General features: G+C 50.1%; 1 protein-coding gene across 2 annotated transcripts in view; it reads right to left on the bottom strand.

The window, feature by feature from the left end:
- FGD5 (FYVE, RhoGEF and PH domain containing 5) overlaps nucleotides 1-18,755 on the bottom strand; it is a 123,535-nt gene that overhangs the window by 15,501 nt on the left and 89,279 nt on the right. For both annotated transcript variants that reach the window (XM_008951689.5, XM_003826223.7), the window contains exons 9-14: nucleotides 18,427-18,477; nucleotides 17,819-17,877; nucleotides 11,120-11,191; nucleotides 7,961-8,029; nucleotides 1,634-1,717; nucleotides 137-216 (exon numbers count right to left, since the gene is read on the bottom strand). In XM_008951689.5, coding sequence (XP_008949937.1) covers nucleotides 137-216; nucleotides 1,634-1,717; nucleotides 7,961-8,029; nucleotides 11,120-11,191; nucleotides 17,819-17,877; nucleotides 18,427-18,477 — 415 coding nt within the window. The remainder of the gene's footprint in view (nucleotides 1-136; nucleotides 217-1,633; nucleotides 1,718-7,960; nucleotides 8,030-11,119; nucleotides 11,192-17,818; nucleotides 17,878-18,426; nucleotides 18,478-18,755) is intronic.

Below are 18,755 nucleotides of genomic sequence, written 5' to 3'. Positions count from 1 at the left end.
AATTCCTTTGACCCAGAAGGATACTTTGACCCAGAAGGATACCAAAATAAAAACAGCACATCCTTATCTGTTGTTCTGAACCTTCCCATGCTCACACCTCTGCCTTGTGCGCCATCCTCCCTCCACCTGCCCGTACCTCGCAGACAGCATCAGGCAGGACTCGGAAGTCTCAATCTTTAGAGCGTAGGGCACTTTCTCCATCACAGGGCGGCTGACCTGGAAAACCAACAGCAGCCTCCTTCAGGGTGGGGCAGAGAGGGGCAAGTGTAGACCGGCTTCTCCTGGCAGCAGATGAACAGAGGGACCGTGTCCACCTACTGCCGTTCTCTAGCCTCAGGGCATACCTTTCTGTGATGGTAGGTGCTGTGGAAGGTGCCTGGCTGCCAGCTCCATCATTCTTGGCCACTCACCCACCGCTGGGAAGGCTGCAGAGCGTCATGCTCAGGGCCCAGCCCGGGCAACCCCAGGTGCACTGTCATGTTGGACAAGTACCTGCCAGTGACCACGTCTCCCATGCCTTTTTCTAACAGGCTCCTCGGTGGAGCCTTTGGTTCCAAAAGGGAACAAACCTCCATGCTGAGAAAGGTGCTTCCTCCTTCCCCTTCCCCATGGTAAAGAGCCTACAGGATCAAGAGAGATTGCACAGTGCCTCTCTCAGCTCTCCTGGCCATCCCTGCCTCTGCCCTTGACAATGACAACCGCCTGCGGCTCCACTGTCCCACCTCAGTGTTGCCCTCTCTGACTTCAGCATCCTGTTGCACCAGAATTAACTTCCTAAAACCTCCTGCTCCTCAAAGTCCCCAACAGCTCCCAAGTGTTCCCATCTTCAGGACCAAGTTACACGGAGCTAAGCCCCACACATATGCCCATATTCACAGCAGTATTACAACAGCCTAAAGGTGGAAGCCACCAGTGTCCATCGGCAGAGGATTGAATAGACACCATGTGGTCTATCCACACAATGGAAGGAAAATTCTGACCCATACTACAGATGACAGGGATCAACCTTGAGGACACTGTGCTAAGTGAAACAAGGATCAATACTGTGTGACTCCTCATTCGAGGTACCCATAGTAGTCAAATTCATGGACATAGAAAGTAGAATGGTAGGTGCCAGGGGCTGAGAAGGAGGGGAATGGAGAGTTGGTTTTTAATGTGGGCAGAGTTTCAGTCTGGGGAGAGGAAAGAGTTCTGAGATGGATGGTGGTGCTGGATACACAGCAATGTAAATGTGCTTAGTGCCACAGAACTGTACATTTAAAAATGGTTACTTTTAAAATGATATGTGTATTTTATCACAATCAAAAAAATTACCAACCACCTGCTTGTTCCCCCAACCCAGGCCCTTCCTTATGCATTTTCCTCCTCATAGGATGCCCCTCCTTCCCTTCCTTCCTGATCCGACCAAATATTATCCACTCTAAGGGTTCAGTCTCCTCTTCCAGGAAGCCCTCCATCCCCCTCCCCTTTCCCTGGGCAACTTACAGCACAAACTTGCTGTAGCCCAACACTGTTTCCGCAGGGCCTCCCTCTTCCAGCTGGTCTGGGTGCTCCTGGGAGCAGGATGCTCTCCCCTTCTCCCCTGGGGTCTCCCTGTCCCCCAACCCTGGGGTACCTGGCACCAGATATTTACCTTCATGTTGGCCACAGCCAATGTGTTCTTCAGCCGGTACTTCCCATCCTTCTGGGGATAGGTGTACAGGAGCACGTCGTTCATCTGGAGAGAGGGAAACCCTATTAGAGAACCCTGGCCCCAGAAGGCTGCGCCAGGCTTCTGTCCTCAAAGGATCCCTGAGCTCCGCTGTGCACAGGCATCTTGTATTCCTCAGTAACCCCCACAGGTAAGCAAAAACGTTGCGGCCAAAATGTGAGCCCCTTCCTTGCCACTCTACTCCTGGTTCGATGCTTGAGAGGAATAAATGCATATGCCCTCAAGAAGTCGTGTGAGTATGTTCATAGTGGCTTTATTTGTAACAGCCAGAAAGTAGGGACAATTCCAATGTCTATCTGCAGGTGAATGGATAAACAAACTGGTCTATCCATATACCACAGAATACCTTATAGCAGCCAGAAGGAACATGCCACCAAAACACACCACCACGTGGATGCATCTCAAAATCATGCTGAGTGAAGAAGCGAGGCACAAAAGAGTATATGCTGTTTGATGACATTTCTGTGACACTCCAGAATAGGCAGAACTAATCTAAATAGGGACAAAAGTCAGGCCAGTGGTTGATGGGGGCCCCCAGGGTTGGGAGAAATGAACTCCAAACGGGCACAGAGGAACTTTCTGGAGGTTGGAAATGTTCCACATCTCGACCCAGGTGGTGGTTACACTGTGATATACACTTGTCAGTACCAACTAACACATATGCTTAAGGTTGATGCATTTCACTATAAAAATAAAGCTCGATAAAGTATAGCTAAGGAAGGGTTGGGAGACACCTTGAGGAGAGGGAAGTGGTGGGCCCTGCTTGCTGCTGTACTTCCAGGTCCCTTCACAGAGTAGGTGCTCAATTAATATTTGTTGAATGAACAACTAAAGCTCTCCCCACAGCAGGGCAGACAGAAAGACATGTAATGAAAGTCACTTTATCTCCTTAGGAGAGAGTATTTCTGTTTAGCTAAACGGTTTCAGGTGTGAGAAGATGACATCACGCTCAGGGTTGTAAATCCTGACCATATTATGGACCAGCGTTGAGACTATGACCAAGCCCTTTCCTCAGCTGAGTCTCAGCTTCCTCTGGGAAATGGGAGACACCACCACCATTACTTTATCGTGGACACAGAGAGAATGCCCTCTCCATATGTGACCAACATGAACCTGGGGTGAGCCCTTTTCACATGGGGCCAAATGAACCAGAATAAGCCCACTAAACATGGAGCCAACATGAACCAGGGGAGTCCTCTACACATGACACCAACATGAACCAGGGGGAGCCCTATGCACATGGCAACATCAACCAGGGCAAGCCCTCTCCACATGGCAATAACATGAACCAGGGTGAGCCCTGTACAAATGACGCCAACATCAGCCAGGGTGAACCCTGTACACATGGTGCCAACATGAACCAGGGTGAGCCCTGTCCACCTGGGAACATGAACCAGGGTGAGCCCTGTCCACCTGGGAACATGAACCAGGGAGAGCCCTGTGCACATGGCACCAATGTGAACCAAAGTGAGCCCTGTACACACGATGCCAACATGAACTAGGGTGAGCTCTGTACACAAAATGCCAACATGAACTAGGGTGAGCCCCGGACATATGGCGCCAACATCAACCAGGATGAGCCCTATACACATGGTGCCAACATGAACCAGAGAGAGCCCTCTACACATGGTGCCAACATGAACCAAAGTGAACGCTCTACACATAGTGTCAACATAAACCAGAGTGAGCCCTGGACACATGGCACCAGTGTGAACCAAGGCAAGTCCTCTACACATGATGCTGACAAGGAGAGCCACGCAGGCATGGAGGAAAACATAAAGTAGGGATGTGTAAGGATGGAACAAGACACTGCATATGAAAAGTCAGAATGAATACTTCTTTTCCCTGGATAGACAGAGGCTGCTGAGGGAACAGAATGAGTTTTCCCACAGCTAGCTCTTCTCAGGACTCCAAGGTTCCAGCCATGGCAATGCAGGAGACTTGGCCCACCACTGACCCCCTCCATGGGACCTCAGGAACCCCTCCCTCTCTCCGGGCCTTGCTGTGTCCCAGTAGAGTTGGAGTAGGTGGGGGTTGGGGCACTGTCCTGTAGGGGCCAGGTATGGAATGTTTCAGGCCTCCGCCTCCAGCCCTCAACTCTGCTGCTGTGCAAAGCAGCCACAGACAACCCATGATGGAATGCATGTGGCTGTGTTCCCACAGAACTTTATCAACAAAAATCGGTGTCTGGCTGGCTTTGGCCTGCAGCTCTAGTTTGTGAAGCCCTGTTCTTGCCCTGCCTTCTAAGAGTGACAGGCACTACAGTGCATTGACACCGATTCTGCACCAGGCGCTGGACCAAAACCCTGACTTCACTCCCACAGTCCTAATGTGCACTCCCACAGTCCTAACGTACAGGCACCATGATCATCATCCTCATTGCCAAGAGGGAGAAACTGAGGCCCAGAGAGGCCAGAGGCCATGCCTGAGGTCACAGCTAGCAGGTAGTGGAGCCAGGGGTATGGCTTGATGAGTGTCCCTCCAGTGTGCTTGGGAGGGAATGTCAGGGCTGCTCTCACAGTGAACCTGCGCACAGGTTCATGAACCTTGCCCATGAACCCTCCCAGACCCAGGGAACTGACCTACGTCACTAGGGAGAGCAGCCCCAGCCTCTCTGTGATGGCCCCTCAAGTTCCAGCTGCCATGGCAACTGCCATGAGCACCCCGAGGTCTCCTTCGCCTTTCGGGACCAGGCTACGTCCTAATTTGCCCATGGCTCTCCTGCCTGCTTCAAAGTATATGCTTTACAGCCCCAGCTTGGAGGAAGGAGGAAGAGCCCATCATGAATGGGTAGGGGGGCTTCCCACTGTAAGGAGCCACCAGGGGGCAGCCCCACCTGCAGCTCAAGGACGTCACGGCCTGGTAGACACTTTCCGCAGTCTAACAACACTGCTGGGCGTGGGCGCCCAGATGCCCCAACTCTGTTCTGCAGTTCAGATTATTTTCTGAAACTGGCACCTTTGAGGAAGAAAAATTCTTCCTAAGTGTGTTTGTTCACCACGGCACTCCCTGGCTTGAGCACCTGTCGGGCCGCCCTCCTCCCATGTATCCCTCCATTAGAGAGTTATCAACACTGCTCAGTGGAAGGGCTGCGCTGAGCCAGAGGAAGAAGAGGACCCAGCTTCAGACTGTGGGGCTGATGGCCTAATCACAGCAGGGTAATCAGAGGGATGCAGGCCTATCCCTGAGGCAAGGAGATGTTCTGATAAAGGGCCATGCCAGACGGGGGGGAGTGTGGGGGAGAAGAGAAGCAGGGCTAGAGGAGGAGGAGGGAGAGGGGAAACGGGGGTGGTGGCTAGGCTTCCATAGAAGGTGCTATCTGAGCTTGGCTTGAAGGGGAGGAGCTGGCACCCTTCTCAAAGAGCTTCAGGTGTGTGAGGGCCAGTGAGCCAAGACCAGGGACAGATGAAGTGGAGGACGGGGTGAGGACAGATTGGGGAAAGCCAGGCAGTTGTGTCTGTTCCTGGCATTCAAGGTCCCTGGGAGAGGTGCAGAGATCAGAGGGGCATGGCCAGAGGAGGTGGCCAGATGCAAATGGCTGAGGGGCCAAGACAGAGCTCTGCCCTGTGCCATCTGCCGCCTCACTGCTTCCCTTGTTTTAAAGATCAGGGAGCTGAGGCTCGGGGAGGTAATGGGATGTGCTCACGGGTCTCACACCAGTGGCTGTCAGAGCTGGGGTCTGCATCTGGGGTCTGCATCTGGTCTGTCTGCCTCCCCATTGCCATCCGGTATGGCCTCCCTTTTGCGTCCTGAAGAGGGGGAATTCACGGGGACCCAACTCCCTGCAGGGCTGTGCTGGGGCAGGGAGCTGATGAGATCTATAGCTCTAGATAGAGAGGGAGGACCTGTGTCCCATGGAACAACTGTCAGCGGGAAGGGAGAAACTGTTACAACTACTATCAGATAAGCGGCTTCTACCTGCCAGGCATGTAATTAAATGCCAGGAATTTAATTCTCAAAACCACCCAGTCTTTCCACTTTCCTGGGGGGAGACTTGAGGCTCGCACATGTCTGTGAGTTGTCTAAGGGTCACAGAAGTAGTAAGTGTACCATGGGGCAGGATCTAACCAGCTCTGTCTGGCTCATCACCTGCCCCTACATTCGGGGATTTCTCTCAATGGAGAGAATTTTTTTTTTTTTTGAGATGGAATCTCACTCTGTCGCCCAGGCTGGAGTGTAATGGCGCAATCTGAGCTCATTGCAACCCCCACCTCCCGGGTTCAAGCAATTCTCCTGCCTCTGCCTCCTGAGTAGCTAGGACTACAGGGACATGCCACCATGCCTGGCTCATTTTTTGTATTTTTAGTAGAGACGGGGTTTCACCATGTTCACCAGGCTGGTCTTGAAATCCAGACCTTGTGACCCGCCTGCCTCGGCCTCCCAAAGTGCTGCAATTACAGGCAAGAGCCACCGTGCCCGGCCAAGAATTTTTAAAATTTAGACTTGTCTAACATGGAATAAAAAATGTCTTCCACTACTGGACTCCAAGACCCACAGCAGGGCAAAGGGCATGTCTACATACCAGCACAGTTCCTGGCATGCAGAGGAGATGGATAATAAGCTGCAGAATGAATGAATGTTACAGCAGGCAGTGAGCTCCCCAACACTGGAGGTGTGTAAGCAGAGGTTAAAAAAAAACGACCTAGAGAAAAGGACTCAGGCATCTGTGGGGGCTTTGAAACCCTTCTGAGAACCCAAATCTAAACCACGCACTGCTTGGCTCTCAGATCTCTCTCAAAATCCCCCCTGGGGTCCACTCTCCTCTTGCCTGCAGCTAAATCTCGCCCACTGCAGAACCGACCAGCCAGAGTGAGGGGTTCTCGTGGGAGGAAAGAAATAGCTCTTAGGAGGGAGGGAAGGGAGGGAGACTCTGGACTTGGGTCACCTAGTGCCTCATGCAGAGCCTGAGGCCACCAGCCATCGGGGCCCAGCACACCCTGCCAGCACTGCAGGCTCCACACTTCTGCCCAGGCTCAGGATTTCTCCACCAGCACCACCAACTCTCTCTGGAATTCAGTCCTCAAGTGGCCCCTCTACGGGCAGGGCCTATTTGGGGCATGGGGAAGACCCCACTCACGAGCAGAAGGGTCTGGCTGCAGACAAAGACTTCTTGAGGCTCACAGAACTCCAACACACCACACTCCTCATGCCTCTATCCTCTGCTTAGGCCCTTACCTCTCCTGAAATGCCCTTCCTTGGTGCACCTGCCAAACTCCCATCCTTCCTCCAGGGCTGAACTCGGGTAGAATTTTCTTCAGAAAACATATGAAACACTGAGCACAGTGTGCGCACCCAGCAGACACTCCAGACACGGCAGCGCTGCCGTGGCTGTGGCTCCTCTTCTCTTCACTCCCGGCCCTCCTTAGTCCTCTTTGCTTCCACGGCACCCGAGATCCCTCCATATCACGCTCATAACTCTGCATTTACAATGGGCTGTCTGCTTGCTTCTCCCTCCCATTGGACTCTGAAGGCTGAGGGCAAGACCTGGGATTTTTCTTTCTTTGTTTCCAGCACCAGCACACACGAGGTGCTCAGTCAACGCCTGGAACAGAGAGAGCTCGTACACTCTTACCACAGCCTGTCTCTCCCACTGCACATGGTGCTCTGACGAAGTATGAGGAAGCTGGGAGAGGCAGCCGTGGCGGACAGGAACAAGGAATGAAAGCAGAAATGCAGGAGCAAGAGAAAAACTGTGCCCAGCAGAAGGCTTAAAAGGCATGGCCACTTTGGGGTCTCAGGATTGGGGCACTCAACAGCCACTAAGGCCGATAAAGCTATACCCTAGGCCTGGACACTCCCTGGTATGGAAGACTCCAGTTGTCCATAAGCAAAAATGTTATCTTACATCCTGTCTCCTGCACAGTAGAGAAAGTGCTGGACTTGGGTCACAACGCTTGGCTCCTCCTGGGCTTCTGCCACCATCCCCCTGGGAGGCCTAGCTACAGCGACTTTCCTTTCTGGACCTCAGTTCTCTGAGCATTAGATAAGGTGGTTGACAGATATTTAAGGTGGGGATGTGGGTAACTACATCTTGCCAACGTTCCACTCAAAATCATTCAAATAACAAATGAGTGGTGGGCGTGGTGTCCAAGGGTGAAGCTCTCAGCTGTCCAGAATGATCCTCACCCCCAAATGTCTGCTCTGTTCTACTCTCCTCTCACCCTCTTCCACTTGTCCTTGAATAATGGCCCTAGAAAACCTCACAGAACTTGGCAGTTCCTGAGCTGGGCTTGGGGACCGGGCACTTACCAGAAATAGGTGCCGGGGCCGTCTGTTTTTCCCTGTTACTTTCATCAGCGTCCCTTCCTTCAGAAACTCCTGTGGGGAGAGAAGCAGAACTTGGCGGTCAGGCTGATGCCCCCTGAATCCCAGACAAGGGTGCAGGGGAGGCCCCTGAGTGGAAACTTAAATCATAAAGCCTCCCAGAGAACCTGAGAGCAGCTAGCAGATAAATCCCTGCTCATGAGAGAGGTGCTGTATATGCTAGAGCAGGGCTCGGATCATAGTCCTGAAAGACACCACCCTGAATGTCATAATCCCTAAAGTCTAAATCTCAGAAGTCTAAAATCCTTAACATCAAAAATTCCAAAAATCAGGCTGGGTGCTATGGTGTGTGTCTGCAGCCTAAGACATAGTTGAAAGGATCACTTGAGCTCAGGAGTCCAAGACCAGCCTGGGCAACTTACTAAGACCCTGTCTCAAAAAACAAAACACTCACAAAATTCTGAAAATCACAATCACAGGAAAGCTGCATTATGTTAGGTGGAATTATTACCCTGTTATTGTCTTTTTTTGGAAATTAAGTATGATTTAAGGAGATGCGTGCGGGTGCCAAGTTGACAAGCGTTGGACTTCTGATGGTTAATTTTTAGGCATCAACTTGACTGGATTGAGGAACACCTGGAAACCTGGCAAAGCAATTCACCATGCTCTGTATTACATTCTGCATCATTTCCAATACTGGAGGTATAAATTGTATACAGACTTTTACAGGTTTCTAATTCATTTTATGTATTTTTTATTTTTATTTTTTTGCAAATTTGGCTTCATGAAAAGTGCATTATCACAACCAGGCGTGGTGGCTCACGCCTGTAATCCCAGCACTTTGGGAGGCTGAGGCAGGCAGATCACGAGGTCAGGAGTTCAAAACCAGCCTGGCCAATATGGTGAAACTCTGTCTCTACTAAAAATACAAAAATTAGATGGGTGTGGTGGTGCATGCCTGTAGTCCCAGCTACTCGGGAGGCTGAGGCAGAAGAATCATTTGAACCCAGGAGGCGGAGGTTGCAGTGAGTCTAGATAGCCACTGAACTCTGCACTCCAGTCTGGGCAACAGAGCAAGACTCTGTCTCCAAAAAAAAAAAAAAAAAAAAAGAAAAGAAAAGAAAAGTGCATTATCACAATGTTGAATTTGTGTGTAAGCACTGTGTATGTACTTAAAAACACAAACTTCCTCAATGAATGGAGATATCCTCTTTGTACATTTGCATTTGTGAAAGATAAAATTTCCTGAGATCTTTGCTCTGTGGGTGGCTGCATGTACTGTGGTGACCCATCACAGTTTTTAACTGAGCTCATCAAAAGACTTCGGTTATCTGTCATGGTATTTCAGATGACCACAGTTATAAGGCTGGGCGCATACAATTACTAACCATAGTGACATACACTGATACATTTCCCTGTTTGACCTTCTTTTTTATGAATATGGTTTGTGTGCTCATGACTGTTTGACCCATGGAACTATTGTTAGCACACAGCAGCATTTATGCTTGCAAAATTATATATGTTCGTAGTGCCTATTTTATTGTATAAAGTGGCCTATGAAGTATTCTGTTGTGTTTTTATGTTTCTTAAATAAATTCCCGCTGGGCACAGTGGCTCATGCCTGTAATCCCAGCACTTTGCGAGGCTGAGGCGGGCTGATCACCTGAGGTCGGGAGTTTGAGACCAGCCTGACCAACATGGAGAAACCCCGTCTCTACTAAAAATACAAAATTAGCCAGGCGTGGTGGCACATGCCTGTAATCCCAGCTATTCGGGAGGCTGAGGCAGGAGAATTGCTTGAACCGGGGAGGCGGAGGTTGCAGTGAGCTGAGATCGCACTCCAGCCTGGGCAACAAGAGCTAAACTCCAGCTCAAAAGAAGGAATGAATGAATGAATGAATAAATAAATAAATAAATAAATAAATAAATAAATTCCCTTTTTATTTATTATTTTTATTTATTTATTTATTCTTTTGGGACGGAGTCTCGCACTGTCGCCTGGGCTGGAGTGCAAAGGCGCGATCTCGGCTCACTGCAACCTCTGCCTCCTGGGTTTAAGCGATTATCCTGCCTCAGCCTCCCGAGTAGCTGGGACTACAGGCCACCACATCTGGCTAATTTTTTGTATTTTTAGTAGAGAAGGGGTTTCATTATGCTAGCCAGACTGATCTCGAACTCCTGACCTTGTGATCCGCCCGCATCAGCCTCCCAAAGTGCTGGGATTACAGGCATGAGCCACCACACCCGGCCCCATAAATTCCCCTTTTAAAAATATAAATATCTTTAAAATATTTTTCTAAATTATTTTTTCCAGAATTATATTTTTGGGATTTTGATCTTTTGGGATTTCAACGTTTGGGATCATGGTGCTCAAGACTGTGTCTTTCAGGATTCTGGGTGGTCCAAGCCATGACTCCCTCCTTGGTTTGTACCCACGAGGAGTCCATTCAGAACAGAGTCTCAGAAGGTCTACTAAAACAGCCGAAGACCTGGGAACAGCTGCTATAGCCCCCGTAATTCTGGAGATACAAATAGATGTTTAAGAACCAATTTACCAAACTCATGATCACTAAACGTAACTTTACAGAATCTCAGTCCCATGAGACACCTGCTAATCTTGAGTAAAATTCCCCTGAGCATGTACTTTCATTCCTTTGTCTCTTGTCCTTTATGGAGCACAACTGGTAATGAACATTTTTTACTGTTTTTAAGCTGAGTTTTACATTTTCCATTTGGAAGCTTTAAAGAGAGTGGATTTATCTCCTCAAGAATGTTATTTTTAAGAAAATTTCTAGGGGCTTGCTCTTGGGAGATCATTTTCTGTTTTCCCAGCAACTCTGCACTGAAAATATTTGGTGCTTCCTCTCCTTGGAGGTGAGGAGAGCCACAGGCAACACGAAAAAAAACCTGGCACTGAGTCTTTAACTGCTCTGCAGGCAACACATGGGGTGGAGAACCCCAGGGAAGGCAGCCTAGGGCTGCGGCCAGGAGAATCCAGTGAGCCCACGCCCACCCGCCTGCCTGCCCTCCACGGGTAGACAGCACCTGCAGCCAGGCCTGTCTGGGGCCAGCCCAGTGAACAATGGGGCTTATCGGAGCCTCGCCCAGCCACCCTCTGCCCCTACCCATGGTGGCGGCACTCACCCTTCCTGGCTGGAGGAGATCCCCTTGGCCCCGGACGCTGTGCTCAATGTGGACCAGCTTCTGCAGGTTTTCCTGTGGGTGGGAATGGGGTGAGGGAGAGATGGTCAGGGCCCCTTCCAGGCGTCTTATCTCCTCTGTAAGGCATGGCGTTGCTTCTGTTTCAGACAAAAATGAAGCCCGGAAAGGCCTGCCCCAAATCCAACCTCCTGTACAAGGCAGGACTGGGACCCGAGCCTGGGTCTGCAGGGAGCCACCACCATGGATCTGTGTGCTGTGGAGCCGGCTGCCTGGCCTCACTGTGCTGTCCAGCATCCCTGTGTTTCTCTGAACAACTGCTCCTACGCTCTCTAAGCCTATGTCCCTCATGAGGTCTGGAGCATGGGGACTTCACCGGACCCAAGGCTGGCCTCAGGCCCTCCTGGCTTGTAGCCCATAAAACACAGCACCTGCAGAGGAAACTGGATCCACACTCTGTGGAGCCTCGTGGTTAGAAAAATAAGTGTGCCTTGTCAGTACCTCACTGGGTTAGCCACAAAATGTAAAGTAACAGCCCCCTGTCTCCTCTGCACAGCACCCCACAATCCTAGATACAACAAGCGCCCACCCTGTGGGCAGGTGCCCCTTGAACCTTACACAGGGCAGGTTCTAAAGTTGTAAGGTGAGCATTGTGGGTAGAGAATTTGCCCTGAAAAGTCCTTTCCATTATCTATGGTTTTGGGCATAAAATCCTATGTAGTAAAAAATGAGTAATTGTGGTTCCATTTCCATTTAAGATGTAGGAAGTACAAGAGAACACTGCTCTCATTGTAGTGTGAAAAAGCCAGATAACCTTCAAAATCATAACTATGCTTCAGCCTGTGGGAGAGCTGGGGTCACAAGGCAACCGAGTGAACTGGGTTCCGCCTGGCAAGCCCGTCCACAAAGGAATGAGATGCAGGAACTGCCGCACCTTTGGTGACATACAGGAGGCAGAGGTGGCTGGTGTAAAGGAAGGTAAGAAGAAAGTAGCGAAAATGTTAATGAATTCTTAAAGGACAGGTGTGGGCTGGTGCCAGTTTAGAGTAATGGGGAGCTGCAGACGCGAGGGAATCTGTCCTCACTTGCAAGCTCTCATCCACGAGTCTCTGCCACATGCCCACGAGAAAGGCAGGGGCAAGGTGGGGCCACATGCAAAGCCCTGCCCACTTCCTCAGGCCTTCTCTCATGCAAGGCTTCAGTTCCAGGAGGAGGCCAGGAGACCTCCCACCCCCACAGCCCAGGCAAAGGTCTGCTCCTCTAGGGAAAGAGAGCAAAAGCTGCACCCTAGGAGCGGGGCGATAACCCCTTGGACCCAGTACTATGCACCGATACCTTGCTGGGGGATGGCCAGAAACCTGTCTAAGGCCAGCCACAGAGCCACAGAGCTCAGCCGCCATGGAGGGGAGGGACAGGAATGCTGTGAGAGCCCGGCTCACAGGCCCTGCTTCAGATGTAGGCATGTGCCCACCATAAGCCCAGCACTGAGTAACACAGGGCAGTAGCCTGCCTCTGAGAAGGGCAAGAACATGGGGAGAGGGCCTTCCTGTGGTGCAGGGAGGGCTAACAGCTGAATATGGAGCAGGAATGAAAGAAAAGCTCTCTGACCGACCCCACAGGTCACAGCAGCACCCACGGGAGAAGCATGAAGCCTGGCAGTCACTGAAGGTTGATGACACGGCAGCAAAACCCAAACCCAGATCAGGTGCCGACTGGACTGACCCGACTGCCCTGTACCCTACCGTGAACAGCCATGACCAAAAAAGAGGCTTACCCCACCTTGAGGGGTAAATACGATTTACCTCAGTCTCTACAGTGCGTCTACACATAATGCCTGGCCTCCAATAACAACTTATGAGGAACACAAAAATGCAAGCAAAAAACTCCCCAACCCCAACTCATTTTCAAGAGGAGAAAGCATTCCATCAAACCAGAGTGAGAAGGGACACAGGTGTCCGAGCCATCAGACCTTGAAGTAGCTCTGATTGGTGGGTGAAAGGACCTGGTGGGAAAGGTGAACACCACCCGCAAGCAGATGGAGGATTTTGGCAGAGATGGAAACCATACGTGAGCGTCCAATGGAAATTTTGAAAGTAAAAAATCAGTATCAGAAACAAAGAATTCCTTTGACAGGTTTAGCAGCAAACAGAACACAGCTGAGGAAAGACTCCATGGGCTTGAAGACAGATCAGTGGAGATGATCCACACTGAAACACAAACAGCAGGGAAAAAGAACAGAGCATCCAAGAGGATTTCCCAAAATTTATGAATGACAACAAACCACAGATCCAAGAAGCTCAAGAATCACAACTGGATAAAGAGCACCCCATCCCCCACAACACACACACAGACACATCACAGCCAAACTTCCCAAAATCAAATCAAAAGAGAAGATCTTAAAGGCAGCCAGAGAAAAGGGACACATTACACAAAGACAGATACTCATGAGTATCACAGCAGACTTTCCACCAGAAACGATGTACACCAGAAGACAGTGGAGTGGCAGCAAAGAAAAACCGTCCATCCAGGTTTCTACACCCAGGAAAAATATCTTCCACAAATTAAGGTAAATTGAACAATTAAATTAATGGGTGGTAGGAATGAGGCTTCTCACTGTTGGAGTGAGAATTTACAGATAAGCAAGGGAGGAGGCTAGTGTGGTCACGATTAGAATGGGAAACATTGGTAAAAACTCATGGTAAAAAACAAATACATAAAATACAATAAAATAAAAACAAATAAAGGCCAGCCATGGTGGCTCATGCCTATAATCCCAGCAGTTTGGAAGGCTGAGGCAAGAGGACTGCTTGACACCAGCCTGGGCAAAATAGTGGGACCTCGATCTCTACAAAAAAATAAAATAAAACTCATGGTTAGTTTAATATTCAGATACAGATGGTTATGTATGGAAATATCTACAGATATGGGTATATGCAAAAGCTGGTATACACATATATTTCTTTGCTGTCAGCTAAGGAGGTGTAAAAGAAATGATACCACATTACCAGTAAGTGCACCTAATGCCTGTATCTTGGCTGTTAGTATTATTATCCAATTAATGCAAACAGGGCTCCATGGAGAAATGATTGATTCTAAGACTGGGGCAGGAAATACACAAGGTGAGTGATCCTGGAGCACCTTGCACTGCCAGAAAGTAAGGAAGTTCTCAAAACACAAACACACACACACACACACACACACACACACACACCCTGAAATCTATATTGATGACACCATGTGAAAAGGGCACAGAAACCAACTGAAAAAAGCTCCCAATAGCCAAAGCTGAAACAATTTGAGAAATAAAATAAATAAGGAAGTGTTGGATTATAACAGTCCATACTGATATAAATGACTTCTTTATATATAATGACTAGATACACTAGCCAATGAGGGAGAAGAGACAAATCTCCCAGGCAGAGGAATTCCACATAACCTAGGTACATATGGTGCCCTCAAGAGGAGGGAACATAACCCCCGGCTCCTAAGAATGGGCTGCACAAACTGACTTTCTTCCAAAGGGCATGGAAAAGGCAGGGGTGAGACAGAGCAGCTTCACAGTGGAGAAACCTGCCACCAGGTGACTTCAGCCAGGTGACCAAGGTCAACATCAACAGTGGTAAATCCTGTTACTAGTATGTGCCCTTCATATGATGGGATGAAAAGTACCTTGCTCTGTGAGCCTCTTCCCAAATAGCCATATACCCAGTCTAATCATGAGAAAAACACCAGACATTTCCACCAGAAGGGCGTCCTGCCATATACCTGACCAGTACTCCTGAAAACTGTCAAGCTCATCAAAAGCAAGGAAAATGAGAAACTACTGCAGTCAAGGGGAGCCTAAGGAAACAGGACCACTAAACAGCATGTGGGGTCCTGGATGGGACCCTAGAACAAGACACCAGGCAAAACTAAGGAAATCTGAATGAGCTAGGGTCTTCGGTTAATAATCCTGTACCAATATTTGTGTGTTAATGTAACACATGTAGCATACTAATATACCATGGAATACTATGCAGCCATAAAAAATGATGAGTTCATGTCCTTTGTAGGGACATGGATGAAATTGGAAATCATCATTCTCAGTAAACTATCGCAAGAACAAAAAACCAAACACCGCATATTCTCACTCATAGGTGGGAATTGAACAATGAGATCACATGGACACAGGAAGGGGAACATCACACTCTGGGGACTGTTGTGGGGTGGGGGGAGGGGGGAGGGATAGCACTGGGAGATATACCTAATGCTAGATGACGAGTTAGTGGGTGCAGCGCACCAGCATGGCACATGTATACGTATGTAACTAACCTGAACAATGTGCATATGTACCCTAAAAGTATAATAATAAAAAAAAAAGATGTTCATAACAGAGAACACTGTGTGGGGGACACATGGGGACTCTCAGTACTATCTTCTCAATCTTTTCTGTAAATTTAACATTGTTTTTAAACATTGTTTTAAAAAATAAAGTCTATTCAGAAAGCAGAATGATGGTTACCAGGGGCTGGGGTGCAGACTGGAATGAGGAGTTAGAGTTTAATGGGGAGAGAGTTTCAGTCTGGGAAGAGAAGTTCTGGAGATGAATGGGATGACAGCTGCATGACAATGTGAATGTGCTTAATACCTCCAAACTGCAAAAGAGTAAATGTCCCAGGCAGAGCTCCTCCCCAATCCAAGCAGGCATGGGCTAGGGGCCTCTGGTCCAGAGCAGGCCTGGTGCAGCTGTCCACAGCTGGCCCCTGCTTCCCAGCACAGCGTCCAACTTCAGCCTTGGAGAAAGCCAAGAGGGTGTCTGGCCGTCGGCTGCTCTGGTTCCTCCTCTGGGTGGGGCTGTGTGTGCAAGCTCCCCGTAGGAGGGAAGATGTATCCCTGCCTGACCTAGTTTTTCTCTCTGGAAGCAGAGGCAGCCCTGGCTAAAGGGAAATATGGAGAACCCAGCCCATCTGCTGCTATTCCTCGACAGGGTGCTGGACCCCAAAGCACCTCTAGTTTTTGGCTGTGTTGAGGGATTCTCACTGTATGTACAAGATGCCAAAATGAGGAGGGGCAGGGAGGTCAGTGCAGAGCCGAGTGAGAGAAGAGATGACCTTAAAGATTAAAAGGGCATGTCTGACCCACACGGAAAACGGCCCGGAAACTGGCCTGTGTATTCATACCTAGCTGATTAAGCCTCCACTCTCAGTCTACCCTTCACCAGCCAGCCCGACCTCTCTCCCTGGACTCTGATGCTACTTTGCCATCCTGTCCCCAACTCCTAGCCACCTAGCAGGTGGCTCTCTGAACATGCACCGTCCAACCTCCATGTCTTTGCCCAGGTCAGCCCCTCTTCCTATCACCCGTTTTCTCTCTCTGCCTTCCTGGCATGTGTGCAAATCCTCCCTATGGGGACAACTTCAGGTCAACTTTTTTTTTTTTTTTTTAGATGGAATCTCACTCTGTCACCCAGGCTGGAGTGCAGTGCCATGGTCTCGGGCCACTGCAACCTCTGCCTCCCAGGTTCAAGCGATTGTCTAGCCTCAGCCTCCCGAATAGCTGGGACTAAAGCTGTGTGCCAACCACACCTGGCTAAGTTTTGTATTTTTAATAGAGACAGGGTTTCATCATGTTGGCCAGGCTGGTCTTGAACTCCTGACCTCAAGTGATCCACCTGCCTCGGCCTCCCAAAGTGCTGGGATTACAGGAGTGAGCCACCACACCTGGCCCGTATCATCTCTTCTGGCAACCTCGGCTGGAAGGGCCGCCTCCCTTCTCTGAACCCTGTGGCATTCTCTCCCATGACATCTATCATGGTCATTTGCATCCACATATTTAATTACTCCACTAAGTGGAGGTTTCCTCAAGGGCTTGTATCTCCACTCCCCAACACAGCACAAGGTCTGACACACAGCAGGTGTCCAATAAATGCAATTTCCCTTCCTCTTCTGCCTGTGGATGACTCACTGTACACACGCCCTGTGTCTCTGCCACAGCAAAGCATAGCACCTCCTCGGCACACATGGCCATCATCTCCCTTCTGTGCCTGCAGAAGATGTGACTACCTGGTCACTGAACTCTTTTCCAGTGACCTAGGACTCGGGCTTGGAACCATTGTCAACACAGAGCGCTGGCATGCCTACAGCTTAGCAGGACAGTGAGCATGTGGTGACCACCTGAATGGAGCTGGGACGCGGGATCAACTCTGCCCTCTAGCAGAGACAGTCACACAGTCAGAATCAGATCTGTGCTTAGAGCCACGTATTCTAGTGGACTAGTGATTTCAAACTTTTGTGGTCCTAACATTTACCCAGAGTGCTTGTTAAAAATGCAGCTCTCTAGATCCTACATGCAGAAGCTCTGACTGGGAGGATCTAACGTGTGCCCAGGAACTAGGAGTTTACAAAGCACCCCAGGTGCTGATGGGGGTGGCCTCAGACCACAGTCGGGGCATTGCTTATCGGGTCTCCACAAGTCTGCAGCCCCTCTCATTGTTTGAACAGTGAACTGGAGGCGCAGAGAGGGGCACACAGCGCCTGAGGTCACACATCGAGAGTCAGAGCCAGAACCCACGGCTCTCTGCAGAGTCCCACAAGAGAGATGGTTGCCTGCAGCCCCTAGGAGTGGGGCATCAGAAGGCTGACCGGAGCTGGTGGGGAGGTGCCTGGAACCTGTGTCTGAGGAAGGGGGCCGCCAGGCCGCACTCACCCCTTGCTCCATGCTGTCGTTGGCACGGTCTGTGACTTTGGAGATGAGGCTCAGCGCACCTGGGGAGGGACACAGAGCAGGAGTTGGGCCATTGCAAGAGGGTCATCAATTTTCCCCACTGTAGTGTCAGGTCACAGGCCTCAAGCCCAGCTTGGCCACTACTGCCTAGGTGACCTTGACAGTGATTTGACCACTGTCATGCATGCCTCAGTTTCCCTGGCTGTAAACTGAATATGTTATAATAGTGACCACCCTGGCAGGTGATACACAGGGACAGCCACATCGAATTGGGAGGAAACAGGGAGACTGTGGTGAGCTTTTCAGACCTGGCACCACCCCTCCTATCACCAAATTCTGGTGACTCCCCCATCCCCTCTGATGGGATGTCCTCCCGTCCTAGGATGTCCCCACAGCTGAGGTGACAGGGGACCCATCTCAGAAGAGCTGCGGGCTCTCACAGAAGTCCAAGACGTGTCATATGCAGAACCCACCCAGCTGGTGGGGAGGGGACTATATCCTGGGCCTTGGAATTGGGGCAGGGTCCAGGCTTTGGCGCAAGGAGGCAGAGCAGGCTTGAGTACCTCCCTCCGCATTCACGCTGGACTCACCCTGTGTGTTGTCGTACTCGGCGGAGTCCGGACAAAGGTTGTTTAAATAGTCTGTTGGCAGGATAAGAGCCAGGAGTCAGCTACTGGTGAGGTCAGCCCCTCCTGCCCACAACTGTGGCCACCCCCTCTCTTGCCAGAGTTGGAAGAATGAAGCATCTAACCTCTCTCCCCTGCTGGCCCCATCACAATACCACATTAGCATGAAACCAGGCCCCCAGGACCACTGTCAGCATTGCTGCCACAGCTGCTTGTCCCTCACTTATCCAACAGATACCCATTGAGCACCTGCCTGGCACTGGGCCATGCTTTGGAGACAGACACAACAAGGT

The sequence above is a fragment of the Pan paniscus genome, chromosome 2 (genome assembly GCF_029289425.2).
Source record: "Pan paniscus chromosome 2, NHGRI_mPanPan1-v2.0_pri, whole genome shotgun sequence".
NCBI lineage: Eukaryota > Metazoa > Chordata > Mammalia > Primates > Hominidae > Pan > Pan paniscus.
The sequence above is the reverse complement of the archived record's forward strand: the minus strand, read 5'-3'. Positions and strand labels throughout refer to the sequence as shown.